The sequence below is a fragment of the Colobus angolensis genome, unplaced genomic scaffold (genome assembly GCF_000951035.1).
Source record: "Colobus angolensis palliatus isolate OR3802 unplaced genomic scaffold, Cang.pa_1.0 Scaffold89, whole genome shotgun sequence".
NCBI classification, from domain to species: Eukaryota; Metazoa; Chordata; class Mammalia; order Primates; family Cercopithecidae; genus Colobus; species Colobus angolensis.
Window position 1 is genome coordinate 5,336,879 of NW_012122820.1, and position 15,109 is coordinate 5,351,987.

The 15,109-nt window shown below is 46.6% G+C and overlaps 1 protein-coding gene across 1 annotated transcript; it reads right to left on the bottom strand.

The window, feature by feature from the left end:
- Nucleotides 1-1,311: 1,311 nt before the first annotated feature.
- On the bottom strand, nt 1,312-10,371 carry FGF23 (fibroblast growth factor 23). The gene is made up of 3 exons (XM_011931074.1): nt 10,022-10,371; nt 3,831-3,934; nt 1,312-2,471 (listed from the first exon to the last, which is right to left on the bottom strand). The coding sequence occupies exons 1-3, from the start codon at nt 10,230-10,232 to the stop codon at nt 2,031-2,033; spliced, it is 756 nt and encodes a 251-aa protein (XP_011786464.1). The 5' UTR covers nt 10,233-10,371; the 3' UTR covers nt 1,312-2,030.
- Between the last annotated feature and the right edge of the window lie 4,738 nt (nt 10,372-15,109).

The following is a 15,109-nucleotide window of genomic DNA, read 5'->3' on the forward strand; positions in this document are numbered from 1 at the left end:
TAAGCAAACAGAAACTGAGATAAATTTTATTTTTATTTTAAACAGAAGAAAGGAAAGAGGGGTTACATTTTTATAAATATCTATAAATATAGAAGGATAGGCAAACTTCCAAATAAATAAATAAATATTGCCACATGATGAGGGATATAAGAAATTGTAGGAACTATTATAGCTTTGCCATAAAGAAAACCCCTGACGGTAGTGTTGAGTTTGTGAGATTACAACCAGTTTTCCACCAAAATCCTTTTGGGATCTTTCACTGGGGAGCCTCCAATAGCTATTATGCAGGATAATATTTCCAACAGGAAAACAGAAATATTAAAATATTTGCCATGCGTGGCTATATACTATTATACATAGTTTTACTGTTTCAGAATAGGAACCAATCCTTCAAGTTCAGCTTAAAACCATCAGGTAAAAACAGTTGCCCAATGTTTCTCTGATAACTAGAAAGAATAGATCAAAGTATAAGGTTAGTACGTGATGGCAGTGAGAAAAAGAAAAGGTGACTGGGAAGAAGCTGTTGTTGAATCGACTTTGCTTGTTAATATTCTGTCCTTTAGGTGGTCATTTAAAGAGAGGTAGGAAAATGCAGTCCCCTTACAGGAAGAACGGCAGTAATGGGGTAAGGCTGGGATGAGAGCTGACTGTCAGGCCCGCCTGCCTGGTGCTCCTCTGCGCCTCTGCTGCTTGTTCTGTGAAGCTTTGTTTCCTGCAGATAGCACTGGGGCTGCTGGGACTGAAAGCCGACTTCGTCTAATGCACCAAGAATTTCCAAGGGGAGTGAGACCCATATGTGTCAGCCTAGGAGTGTTTTAACTAATTCAAGAGCCACTGCTGCTGCAGAGCCCTAGAGACCACAGTCAAGAACCTGACCATGTGGTTGCTTTTTCATAACTTCTATAACATATCCCCTGATTATTGGATTTCTTTCCCCCTGAGTCCTTGATGTCACTTCATTTAGAGGAAAGCACACGGTTTTTCAGTCCACAGAAAACCTAACTCAGAGCGGCCCCAGTCTCTCAAGTCCCCCTTCTCAGTCACATTTTTGTCGTTTGTTCAGAATGGATTCCTACTCAACCTGGAAGTAGAGCCTGAATTAAATGCCTCTTAGGAGAGTTGGAATTTATTTCCATTTTGAAAAGCAAATCCTAGCAGGGTAGATTTTCGTGAGCCAATATAAAAGCTATTCCTTAGACCACATTTTCAAAATCCAGAGATGGGGCCAAAAGGTGAGGCTGTATCATGAGCCACTTGGGAACAGAGTGGAGCCGTTCTGGGCCCTCTGGCTGTGGCTGCAGAGAGGGAGACAGCGAGACACAGGGTGCTCACCCTGTAGGGAGGCTGAGTTTTCTATTATGATTCCTGCCTCAGTCCAGCAAGCATCAAGTCTAGTTGTCAAGTTTTCGCCAGCCTACCACCGGTCTTTTGACAGCTCTTCCCCAGAGATGCTCAAGGAAGAACAAAGGCTTGAAAGTAGTGTTCTCATCAACTTGCCCCGTTCAGCTGTTAAGGCTTGCACACTCAAATGCCAGTGGGATCGGGGCATGTAACATAAATGCACAGGGCAGTGGGGAAGCTTCTGGGATCTCTGGATCGCCTCTTCCCCCACACCTTCAAAGTCCTGAGCTCAGGAACCCACTGCTTTTTTTTTTTGTTTTTTTGTTTTTTTGTTTTTTGTTTTTTTGTTATTTTTGCTTAAAGGTGGTAAGAGAGGCACAGGGAAGAGAAATACGTTGGGAGAGACCCCTTCTCTCTACCTTCATGAAGGGGAAATTTCTAGTTTACCTGTTGGGGTTTCCTATTCGGAAAGGTGTTCTATGTGGAGTGAGGAAGGTGGTGAAACCCCGTGACTTGGGCCTCCAAGGTTGATTCTCACAGGACCTCCTGTGGAAGGGACCCCAGAGAAGCAGCAAATTCCATACATGGCCCCTGTCACCTTTCCCATCCTCGGAACGTCAAGGGAGCCGGTCCTTGGGAAGAGCTGCTATGCTGAGGGATGGGTTAAAGAGGTCGCCCTTCCAGCGACCCTAGATGAACTTGGGGAAGGGGCGGCAGCCTTCCGGGCCCGTTCCCCCAGCGTGCGTGTTCACCCGACCGCCCCTGACCACCCCTAACGGGTCGCTGGCCACGGGGCTGTTGTCCTCGGCGCTCGGGAGCTCCTGTGAGCAGGAGGCCGGGGCCGGGGTCATCCGGGCCCGGGGCTTCAGCACGTTCAGGGGGTCCCGCTCCGAGTCGTCCTCGGCGCTCCGGGTGTGCCGCCGTGGCCTGGGCGTGTTGAAGTGAATGAGGGGGATCTCGTTCCTCCGGGACAGGAACTGGGAGTAGGGGGGCGGGTTCGTGCCTGGCAGGAAGGCCTTCTTCACCCGGCCCAGACTGACCAAGAAGTGATGCTCAGGAGAGTGGTAGACGTCGTAGCCGTTTTCCAGCGTCCGGTGTCGGAACCTGCAGTTCTCCGGGTCGAAATAGTGCTGGAAGGGGCAAGAGCGAGCCACGTGAAGGCTGGCCCGTGGGGGCCCACCCACCCCCCAGCTCCTCCTGGGGCCACAGGCTTGTGCCAGCCGGCCTGAAGCCCTGAAGTGCTGAGGGCGTCGAGCCTTCACCCCTTTGTTCCCTGCTGGGGTCAAGTGGTTTTGATTAATGCTCAAGCCCTGACTCTAGTTCCCCCTTTCAGAGACTAGACTACTGGGGCCTCTGCTTACTGCCGGGAGGCCCCGGCTGGCCTGGCCTGTGGTTTTCCTGGAGTAGGCACCACAGCCTCCTGCCCGCCCTCTACCTTTTCCAAGTCTCTGCTGGCTGAAAATTGGCTTGGGTTTGTCCCCTTACTGGAGAAAGGAGAGGGGATGGAGTTTATAGGGTCAAACATGAATGAGGGTACTGATGGGATTGGAGACATGAACTTTGCTGACAGATGAGCTGGATTTGAATCCTCTACCACTAGTCCTGGGTTCTACTGAGTGCCCCACGAAGGCCTTTGCATGTTATTTCTTTTAATCCTCAAACTCCACGAAGTAAGCAGTTTAAAGACCAGGACTGTCTACATGCCCAGATGGGTTCAAGAGATGTTTAGTTAGTTACCTATATTTCAATAGTTGCTCAACTGATTTTTTTTTTCCTACTCTAGCCAGACACTATTGTAGGGGCTGGGATGTAGCAGAAAGCAAAACAGAAAGTCTCTGTTCTTGTGGAGTTTCTCGTGGGCAAGAGTGGTGGTAAGAGAATCCTGAGATAAGCAGTTCCACTATTTTACTATCTCAAAATCCTCAAAAAGAGGCCAACAGCCTTTAGTTTGGGAAGTCCTTTGCTTACCAATCTGAATGAATAGCGATCACAATTGGGGCAGGAGTTAATTAAAAATCTTTAACTGGAGGGAGATTCACAGGTCACGTAGTCTATTCCACTTCACTTTTTCCAAATGAAAATGCTGAAGTTTGGAGAAGTGAGGAGATTTACCTAAAGTCACAGCTAGTCCCAGAACCAAGAAGACACCAATGGCTTTTCACCCTTTCTAATGTACTTTACAATGTGAATTGACATGACTCGAGGACCTGCGACTACATACTAGATCCAAAAACGGGTTCCAGTGGGCAGTGCAGACTAGGGGCTGAGAGCCTGGGATCTGGAGCCAGACTGCCTGAGTTCAAACCCCAGCTATTAAACCTGAGCATTCAATACCTGGACCGCATGAAGTATCAGTGGAAATAGGTATTGAATCAGTGGAAACCAGGGTACACTGCATATGGAATTGTTAAGCTAGAAAAATCTATGTCCTGTCAAAGAAATTAGGTTAATTGTTCGCATATGGTGACCAACACAAAAAAGAAACTCACTGATCCAAAAATGTTGCCTCTGAAATCCATGCAAAGGTATCTTCTGCTCATCACACCTGTAATCACCACAAAGCCAGCATCCTCTGATCTGATCATCAGGGCACCTATGGAGAAAACCAGGCAGGGCAGACTCATTGAGCATCCAGTTCCCACCTTCAAGCACCTCCTGAAAACCCACCTGCATGAAACCTCCCTGGATTGATTTTTAAGGGTGATGATGACTTCAACACCCCTAAATCCAGCCTCATTTCTACATATTCAGCGTTGCTTGTGACATTCTCTCTTGCCCCCAGCACACATGCAGTCATTCACCTCCTGCTTCATCTTGCTGCCTGTATGGGGCAGTCTGAGCTCCTGGTATTCTTCTACCTGTGCTGAACACACGTTTCTCTCTCTCTACCTATTTTCCCTTTTGCTTTACTAATGCCTTTGAATGTTTGTGGTGATAGTCACATTCTTCCATGCCTTCTATTTTGTGATTTTTATATCTATGCTGAGATGTCTTTCAAGGATCCAGCTTGTCCACAGAGTCTGATTCTCCACCTGGATGTCTGTGTAATCATCTAATACTAATCAGTCAACACCCAGTATGTGTACAGAGCGGTATTAGAGTTATCTCCCTCTTCCTTCTCTACTTACTGAAGTCACTCATTCTTCAAGACCAGGCTCAGGCGTCACCATCTCTGTGAAGACTTTCCTCATCTTTCCATTCAAAATCAGTTGTTCTTTCTTCTCAGCTCCTCAGGACAGTGCCTTCACCTCTGTTACAGCATGTATTCCATTTACCTTGCTTTAACTGAGTCTACCTATCTAGCGCCTTCCTTAGAGTGAGCTACTTAGGAGCAGAGGGTGTAACTGTTTATGTTGAATCAATACCAGTGATGGATGGAATTTTCTTCTTGGGCTTTTCTTGGGTTGGTTCTTTGTCATTTTCTCACTTGGTGGTGACCCCTCCAGGTGCCGTCTCTCATGGACTTTCAGTGTCCCCTCTCAAAAGCTTGTCTCCCACAAGAGCCTGAAACCCATTCACATGACCTACCTCTGAAGTAATTGATAACGGCTTTAAGTGTGCTTTCTGTTTTGTGGCAAAGGCACAATTAGACCATATACTCGTGTAGCATGAGTGATAATTCAGCAAGACTTCTCCCCCAAATGTTGTTTAATTACCTGACATTTTCTGTTAAAAATCATTACATTAGGTCTTTGGGGCCACTTCCAGTTGCCTAGCACAGAATTTCCAGGTGCACCTCATGTGACCTCATGGCCCCCAGGGAGGCAGCGAGACTCCCATGCAGGGATTCTAATTCCTCTTCTGCAACTGTAGCTTGGAGAGGTTGTAAATTCCCAATGTCTGTGCCTAGCAAGTGATGGAGCCTCCTGGGGGTGATTTAAAGCCCAAACCTCCTCTCCCATCCCACGCAGGCTTAATACAAGGACCTTTGAGGAAAATAAGCAACAATAATTCGATACTAGCTCAGTAGAAATCATGATAGGGACTGAAATTGGAATGACGTGGAACAGAGGGAATGAGGGTGGAGACAAGCCCCAGAGAGGTGAGAAAGGAAGAGGGCCAAAGAGAGAAGTTAATTTGTTTGAAAGTTTGGCTGAGGGGAAACTTGAGGGAAGCTTCCAGAAGGTGGACTGGGGTATGACAGGCACAAAGGATGCTTAAGTTCCTCCACAGTGGTGTCTGCCTATGTGTCTCAAATGTATGGCTACTTTTGTGGTAAACCTTTGGAGAAACATAAGGAACGTGTAAGAAATGGTTTTTGTTCTGGTGACTTTTCAGTCTAATTGGGAAAAAGTTACATTTAGTAATGGTCTTTGAGTGGTTGCACTCTAAGCACTTTACATATTTTAAATTCTCAAAACAGATGTTATATTGTTAGTACTAATTATTATTATTATTATTAGCAGTAGTAGTAGTAGTGGTAGCGGCAATATCCTAATTAAGTGATAAGGAAACTAAGGCAGGATTGAAACTCAGGTCAGAGACATCTTCTTCCTACTACCCGGTAGCAAGTCTCCAGTAGAAATCACTAAGAGTCTGAGAAGACAACATCAAATGCTAAAGTACATGCTGCAGGCAGTGAGGATGAGTCACGGCATCACTGAGGGCTCGGGGAAGAGGCACTGAGCCAGGCGCCAAGAACCAGGGAACTTGGATTTTGGTCCCAACTGTGCCACTTGCTGACCTTGCAGCCTTGGACAACATATTGCTCTAGCCTCAGTTTCTTCAGCTGTGAAATAGAACAATAGCTGTCCTGCCTACCTCATAGGGTGATGATCAAATGGGATAATGGTGGTAACAGTGACTCGGAAGTGTCGCACAAACAGAGGACATCACGTGGTGTGTTCTGACCTGCTGTTTATGCCGGGCCGAGGCCTTGACAGGTGTGCTGGCCTGATGCTTGGGGGCAGTGTGGGCAGTGCGTATGGCCCACATGGTCCTGGTCTCCAGAGCCAGTCGCCCTAGAAAACCTCCGGCAGTGGCTGAGGAGCTGTGAGCAGCTGGTACAGAGGGACACAGACTCTCCCGTCAAACAACGGAGTCAATGTGAAAGTGTAGAAAACGTGAGAGAGTCACGGTTTCTTTCCTTTGCGCTTTCAAAAGGCATTTTTCGCAGTCTGCACAGATTCACGGGAGAATTTTGCAGAAGGAAGGAACAAACCACTGACTGCTGGAGCCCCCCGCCCCGCCTGTTGGAGCTGAGCAGGCTGAATGGACTTTGCCTTCAATGACGGAGCTGTCTGCATGCGTGTGACCTTGGAAGAGCGTGGGATTTGGGGTCAAGACGTCCTCTAGGTCTTTTACTATCTGTTTGACCTTCAGCCAGTTATTTAAGTTCTTTAACTGTCGTTTTTTCACATATAAAATGAGGATGGCAGAAACATTTACCTCATTTGGTCCTCTTGAAGACATAATGAGATAATGTTTTTATCTTTTAGAAAGTACTTCCTAAATGCTAGTAAGTTTTACTATTACCGCTTTGCCTCAACCTCTGCTTATACGAGTAGAAAATTATCTACTCCGTTCTACTCTTGTGGCCAGTAAGTGATAAATAAGATGAGAGTAGTGAAGTGCTTTGAGCACCTCGAAATAAAAATGTATGAAGAAGGCTTAAGGAGCCCAACGGTAACTCAGCTTCAAGTAAAGACAGTTCCTGTGGGGAAGATGGAAGAAGTGAAAATATCAGGATCTAGGAAGTGATATTACCAGGGGCAATAAACATCTCTCTCTTGCTGGTTCCATATAATGAGGGTAAAGGGGAGTCAGAGGATGGCCTTGTTCATGAAACAGGTGATAGGGACATCAGAGGGGTACCTGGCAGCAGCGCTTGTGAGTCCCAAGGGAGCTTGAAGAATCTGGTAGGCAGGAGATAATTTCATTTTGTCAAGTCCAGTGACCCAAAGATGGGTCGTGCACTCAACTCTTAAGAATTTCTTACAGCAAAATAATAAGATGAACCAGAATTCACTAGAAATGGATAATTAGGAGGGGAAAAAATACCCCTCACATTTTAGGTTTCCGTCAGTGTGAAAACATGGCTTAACAGTCACTGATGAGGTCATTACAAATCCTTCACCAGACATTTAATTAGTTGTGATTCTTATCTACGTGCATTAATCTTTCCTCTTTCCTTTGGGTAACTTTTTTTTTTTGTTTTTTTGTTTTTGAGATGGAGTCTTACTCTGTCACCCAGGCTGGAGCACAGTGGTGCGATCTCGGCTCACTGCAACCTCCACCTCCTGGGTTCAAGCGATTCTCCTGCCTCAGCCTCCCAAGTAGCTGGGATTACAGGCACGCACCACCACACCCAGCTAATTTTTGTATTTTTAATAGAAACGGGGTTTCCCCATGTTGGCCAGGCTGGTCTTTAACCCCTGACTTCAAGTGTTTCTCCTGCCTTGGCCTCCCAAGGTGCTGGGATTATATGCATGAGCCACCGCACCTGGCCTTTTTTGGGTAACTTTTAATTGTATTGTGTAATTTTTTTCCTGCACTTTTCCCCCCGTAATACGCATGACAACTGATTGAACAGTACAAAAAGTTATCTACGTAGACTAGGAAAAGCAGATCTCTCTCCCACTCCCCTGACCCTAAGTTCCCCTCCCCGTATTCGCGTTTAACTCTTTAAAGATGCAATGTTTAGCTAGTGCCTGTGTCTAAGAAAACAAAACCGTATTTCTATTTTTAAAGATCTGAAGTCAGTTCCATTTGTTTTACTGCTTCTCAGTCATTTTAATTCAACTAGCCCTCAGTGATCCCTTGGGGCCTGATACGCGGTGGGTTTTCAAGGAAAAGGTCTACAGTTCAGGCTGCCAGCCCAGGAGGTCGACTCTTCACACTCACTCCCCACCATAGCCAGCCTGTTCTGTTCTACCCTAATTCTTGTTCAGGAGGAAACGTCTTTAAGGAGTTCCTTTCAGCAATGGGATTCCAGGATTCGAGACAAGTTGTATAAACATTCTCTAGTTGGATGCCGCCCTTTCCATCTAAGAGAATCAAAATAATTTACCATCATCTACTATTCTGCATTTTAAATCACATACAGTCTTGAATTAGGGTAAGAGTGGCCCCTCCATGAGAGGTGCAAAATTGCATTTCCTAAAAGTCTGGTAGTGAGCTGGCTGATAAGACAGGACGACAGACCGCAAGGTCCTTGAAGGGTTGTGTCTTACTTTTCAGTCACAGAGCTTGATAGAATGCCAGGCACATTGTAGATCCTGTTAAATGTCCATTGAATAAAATGAGCAACCCTTTGGGTTCATCAAGTATATCCAGATTTAACTGAAATTTTTGCCACGAGACTCAAACTTGGTTTCCAAGATGTTGACTCCTGAGTCTTACTATATCCTCTAGAGTTCTGGAACCTGTTTGGTATTTGGAGAGAACTTTTCTCTCTCCTTTTATCTCCTATCAATAGGCATCTAGCACTTGAGGAGGTTTAAACTGTCAATTTCGCTGGTCATATATCTTGCAACTTAATTTTGCATGTTATGTATCTTGCAACCAGGTTTAAGGACCTTTGGTCCCTAGAAGAATAAATGCCTCACACACAGCAAGGTCACAGCAAAAATAATTAACTTATTACAACAATAAAAGGCAAATCATAATTCCTGTGTTTTCTAACTAATTTTTTTCTAACTAATTTTTTTCTAACTAATTCCTGTGTCTAACTAATTTTTCTTTCCCTTAATTTGAGCTATATTGGATCAGTTTGCATTTTTCTGTATCCTTAGAGGTGTTTTCACATGTTTTCTTAAAATAGAAGATCCAGTCTTTTTCAGTATCCCTGCTCCCACCACATTACCCCTAATACAGGTGCACACAAAGTGGCCCTCCTTTGGATCATTGCTAATGGATTGATTACTGTGGATTGTGATCCAGTTCTCCACAAACCTGATCTTTAAAAACATTCCAGTTGTCTCATGTTGCCAAGAAGTTTCTAACTAGCTTGACTTGCTACTGACTGGACACCTCTCAGTTCCACAGAGAAGAATCACCATGCGTACTGGGTACCTGGGCACCTGAGTATCTGAAACAGCCTTTAAACCTGTTGGATGGATGGATGGATGGATGGATGGATGGATGGATGGATGGATGCATGGATAAATGAATAGGTGGATGGGTTGTATACTTGGCCATTCTCACCAAGACAACATACCAGGACAGTCTGTGTTTAATACATTTTTCTAAGAATTTTGATAAGGCCAGAATTGGAAAGAGCCCCCAGATTTATCTTTACAATCTGGGTATGACCCAGGAATCTTCTTTCCAACCTGCCTAGTTAACCCAGCCTGAAGTCCAGGAGCTGAAACTTAGTGTCTGTTGATCTGCCTGGCTTCTTTTTCTCTTAGACTCCTTGCTTTTCTTTCAGTACATTTTCTGAATCTTTTGATGGGGCAAAGGGAATATGGCTACTGCTGTGGGAAGGGTTTAAGTTTAAACAAAAAGTATGCATGTTAGAAAAACCAGCAAATACTAATTAGGAGAGTGACAGAATCTTCCCCTAAGATTTAAATACACACACACACACTCAGAGAGAGAGAGAGACAATAAGTGGTTCCTGGGCAGAAAGCTTGGAGGGTTGGATTAGCCCTCCAGTCTAGTCCCCAACCTCCCCAAGCCCCCCTGTAGATGGACAACAGGGGCGCTCCCCTTCTTCCCAGCCTGAAGTCCTACTCACTGTAGATGGTCTGGTGGGGTGTGCCATCCACGTGGCCATTCTTGTGGATCTGCAGGTGGTAGCTGTTCCTGGCTGTGGCTGTGTACAGGTGGATCAGGCCACCCCAGCTGGAGCCGAGCAGTGGGGAGGCATTGGGATAGGCTCTGATGACGCTCATGCTGCAGACGCTGCACAAGGCACAGACCCAGAGCCTGAGGCGGGCCCCCAACATCACGCCCTGCTCTGAGTGGCTAGTGCTGAGATTGAAACCTGACACTCCTGTCGGGACTCTCCTGGCCCAGGCCTCACTGGCCTTTTCCTTCTCCCTTGCAAGTAGCTGGTGTGAGGATCCTAGACTGAATTCCCTCCTTTTTGCCATCAGACTTTTAAAGGGTAGCAGTGTGACATCAAACAGGAAAAACTCCACTGTCCACATCCTCTGTGTTGTAATCAGCCCATTGAAAGAAAGTGCAAAGACCCCGGAGGCGCACGGAAGGCACGTCGGTTCCAGACACACACACACCCCTCAATTTCAAGCCAACGCTCCAAAAAATGAATGACGTGTGGGCAAAAGTTATCTGCCACTCTGGGCTGTCTGTTGACCTGTCCCACTTCCATCAGGAAATGTGAAGGCAGCCAGCGGTTCCCAAAAAAAATCCAGCTTCAGTCAAGCAGTCAACCGACTCCTAGGCAATTAATCTCCCGTCGAGTTTACTTATTTTGGTTTTCTTTAAATTCCAATCAGCAAGTATGTATCCAGTGCTTAATCTATGAGCAGGATTTGGTGGGTAGCTTGTAGGATATAGAGATACATGACACCATCAGGCAGATGGCATCCTTTGAGAACCCCCAATTCATGAAAGATGGGAGCTGGGAGCAGGGGCACAAAAACCAAAGTTGCCATTTTGGGAAGATTTTGAAATGGAAGAGAAAGAAGCAAGGTCTTGAGGTCACTGAACATGCCAAGGTTCAATTTCTCAGCTTCCTTAGTTTGGACTTCACTGAACATGCCAAGGTTCAATTTCTCTATTTCCCTAGTTTGGACTATCGAGGACAACTAAATGAGTAGTCTCTCCAGTAGTAAGGAGACCCGCTCAGAGACCTCATGGGGATTGGAAAGGCTGCTGGCTGAGCACTGGGGATCCGAGCCTCAGGACAGGGTGTCCCCACATTTAGTGTCTACATGAGTGCTCAGCTTGGTGCTGGATGCCTGCCTGCAGATGCTGTTCACAGTGCGCCCTCTGGGAAGCTACACCTCATGTTGGGGGGAATAGTCCTGGCACACACAGTCTAAAGGGGAGCAAGCTACTGCAACATACACCCGAAAAAATACCCAAGGAGACTGCTCCTCTTCCAATTTCCCATGTACTGAGTACATGCCATGTACAGGCATCAAGCTAGACATCATGCACAGGTTGATATAGGAGACAGCAAGATGTGATTCCTATCTCGAGGAGCTCAAATCTAATGCAGGAGGCAGATAAAAACAAGTAACCGTAATACAAAATGAGTGCAAGCATACAGGTATAGACAGAAAGAAATGACATTTGTTACCCTACGTTTGTACAGTTTTTTTTTTTTTATAGTTTACAAAGCATTTTCACATCTGTTAGCTCATTTGAACCTCACTGCCACTCTGTGAGACAGGCACACCATGCATTGTCAAGATTTTAATACTTTACATGAAGAAATGGAGATCTTAGATTTCCCATGTCCAAAGGCACAAAGCAAAGAAATGGTAGAGCCAGGACAAAGTTTTCTCCTTCCCCAGGCCGCTTCTCCAGTGAATCACAGCAACAACTAACACTCACGGAGAACTTACTGTTCCACTTACTGCTCTAAGCGCTTCACTTGTGGTCACCCATTTCACCCTCAGAATAACTCTTTGAGGAGATGCTGTTATTTTCTTTATATAGATCAGGACACTGACGCACACGGTTTAAGTAACTTGCCTAGAGATAGAAAGGTAACATGTGGAAGAAGTCGGATTTGAATCCAGGTCTGGACCCAAGACCTCCTAAGCACTTTTCAAGGTGTCCAAACCCACACAACGTGCTAGAGCTAAAGCCATGAGAGCCAGGAGCTTGGTAAGAAAGTGCAGGTGGCAAAGCAGTCCTCTTTCATTCTCTAGAAACCCAGGCTTTTACCCAGGATGCATCTCTAGGTCACATGGTGCTTATCTCCCCGGGGTTGAATGGAGGAAGCATGACATGACATGTTTATATGTAAAACAGTCTTCTTTACTGATGGCCACAGAATGGATTATAAATATCCTGCCACACTTTAGCTAATTGAAGAAATAGTTAGCTTTCTTTGAGAATTGAGATGCAAATCACTTAGGAACATTTGCGCTGCATTTCTTCTTCTGGTTGTGAAAGGTAAAGAGATGGGAAGTAACTGGAAAGCAATCAGCAGCAGTTGAGGACCTTCTCCCTGTACGAGATGAAAGGGAGGGTGAAGGACTACAAAGCAGGACTAACTGCTCCAGGGTCTTGCAGTGTAACCGAGCGGGGAACATCTCTGTTCAATATAAGGCACTGTGTGGGAGGAGCTTCATTACTAGGACCACATTGGTGAAGATGTGGTACTGTATTTATAAACCATTCTGTGGCCATTACTAAAGAAGCCTACTTTATACACACACATTTAATGTCATACATCTTGTAAACAACCCTGGGGAGACAAGCACAAGGTACCCTAGAGATTCACCCTGGGTAAAGGCTGGGGTTTACAAGAAAATAACAGAGGAGTGCTTTGCTGCCTGCACTTTCTTACCAAGCTCCTTCACAAAGAAAGAAAGGTTGACCAGGCATGGTGGCTCACGCCTGTAATCCCAGCACTTTGGGAGGCCAAGGTGGGCAGATCTCTTGAGGTCAGGAGTTCGAGACAAGCCTGGCCAACGTGGTGAAGCCCTGTCTAAAACCCGTTTAGTAGAAACCCTGTCTCTACTAGAAATACAAAAAATTAGCTGGGCGTATTGGTGCACACCTGTAGTCTCAGCTACCTGGGAGGCTAAGCCAGGAGAATCACTTGAACTGGGAGGTGAAGATTGCAGTGAGTGGAGATTACACCACTGCACTCCAGCCTGGATGACAGGACGAGGCTCTCTCTCTCTCTCTCTCTCTTTCACACACACACACACACACACACACACACACACACACACACGTCATGGTGGGTGGACGCCTTGGTCAAGGAGGGCTTTGAGGGAATGAGAGAACTGAGGGAGCTTTGCAGGATACACAGGGAAGGGTTTTCCCCAGTACCTGCCAAGCATGGTGGCGAGGGAGCGGCACGGTGGCGAGGGTGCGCAGGTGTCTTGGGATAAGTCCACAGCCGTTGGATCATTCCCTTAGCTCCTGGAGGGACTGAGGAGGGGGCTCCTCCGTGGCCACTTCGGTTTGTCTTATTAGGAAAGAGAGCCCTGTGCCAGCCTACCCACATCCAAAGGCTCTCTTCCAAGAAGAAGCCCTGCGTGCTTAGCATGTGGCTCTCATGGCAGAGTCCAGTCCAGAGGAGTAGATTTATTTTTAAGGAGGATGGGAGGAGACGCAGCATTTCCCACTTGGAGAGAGTAAAGGAAGGCACAAGAATCTCAGACTAACTCTCCCCATTTGAGATGGGGAAACATTGAGAGTGGAATTGAGGATTTGCTCATTGGAACACGGAGACGGCAGAACGTCCGGCTCCTGGCTGAACTCCCTACCAGTGGCTTCCAAATCTGGTTGCTCGCTGGAATTACCTGTGGAGCTTTAAAACCATACTTGCCCCAGGACTAATCTTAGACCTACTGAATCTGCAGGAGCAAAAGCCACCTGGGAGATTCTTATTCTCCACACCAGACGGGGCTGATACTAAAGTACTTATCAATAAACAGGCTTTGAACGCCAACCACATATCAAGCACTGGAAACAGGACACAGAGACCAAGGCCCTCTTCAGTGGCTGGCTCAACTTTCCATTCCCTTCTAGGATGTCCAGCCTAACTGCAGGTCAAGATGTAAATGGGCCTTTCTAGGAATTTAGTACTGAATGCTAAATCGGTACCCTGTGCTGACAAGTACCCTGTCCTTGAGCCCAGTGCATGGTCTCCTCTGAAGCTCTAGTGGGTAAGAGAAGGGAGAGGCCAGGAGATGTCGGTTCCTGTCCGTTGCACCTAGAGGGCACTCCTCTGTAACAGTTCACGTCCAAGGGTCTGGGAACCAATGTGACCTTAGGAGCCCAAAGAGAAACACAGATACCAGCTGCGAGCAGGAAGCCCGGGGAGGAGGCCCTGGGTTTGTACTGTTTGGATGTCACTGTCCTTGGTTCCCAGGTAGCTACCTGAACGCAGCAGATAGGCTGGTCCTGTGGCAGGCAGAGAAACCTGTTGTCTCCAGCCTGGCCTGGAAGCCCTTTTCTGGCATCAAGAGAATTTGCCCTGGGAGCTGTGTGGAAGTATCAAGTCTAGTCCCTGCATTTACACTCAGAGAATCAAGGCTCTTCATGTAGATAAGGGCCTATAAGAATCTGTAAGAATCTGTATTCCGGCCGGGTGCAGTGGCTCATGCCTGTCATCCCAGCACTTTGGGAGGCCGAGGCAGGCGGATCACCTGAGGTCAGGAGTTTGAGATCAGCCTGACCAACATGGTGAAACCCTGTCTCTACTAAAAATACAAAATTAGCTGGGCGTGGTGGCACATGCCTGTAATCCCAGCTACTCGGGAGGCTGAGGTAGGAGAATCACTTGAACGTGGGAGGCAGAGGTTGCCGTGAGCCAAGATCGCGCCATTGCACTCCAGCCTGGGCAACAAGAATAAATCTCTGTCTCGCCAAAAAAAAAAAAGAATCTGTATTCCGGCCAGGAGTGGTGGTTCACGCCTGTAATCCCAACACTTTGAGAGACTGAGGCGGGTGGATTGCTTGAGCCCAGGAGTTTGAGACCAGCCTGGGCAACATGGTGAAATCCTGTCTCTACAAAAATTAGCGAGCGTGGGTGCATGCCTGTAGTCCAAGCTGCTTGGGAGGCTGAGGCAGGAGAATTACTCGAACCTGGGAGGCAGAGGTTGCAGTGAGCTGAGATTGCACCACTGCACTCCATCCTGGGTGACAGAATAAGACTCTGTCAAAA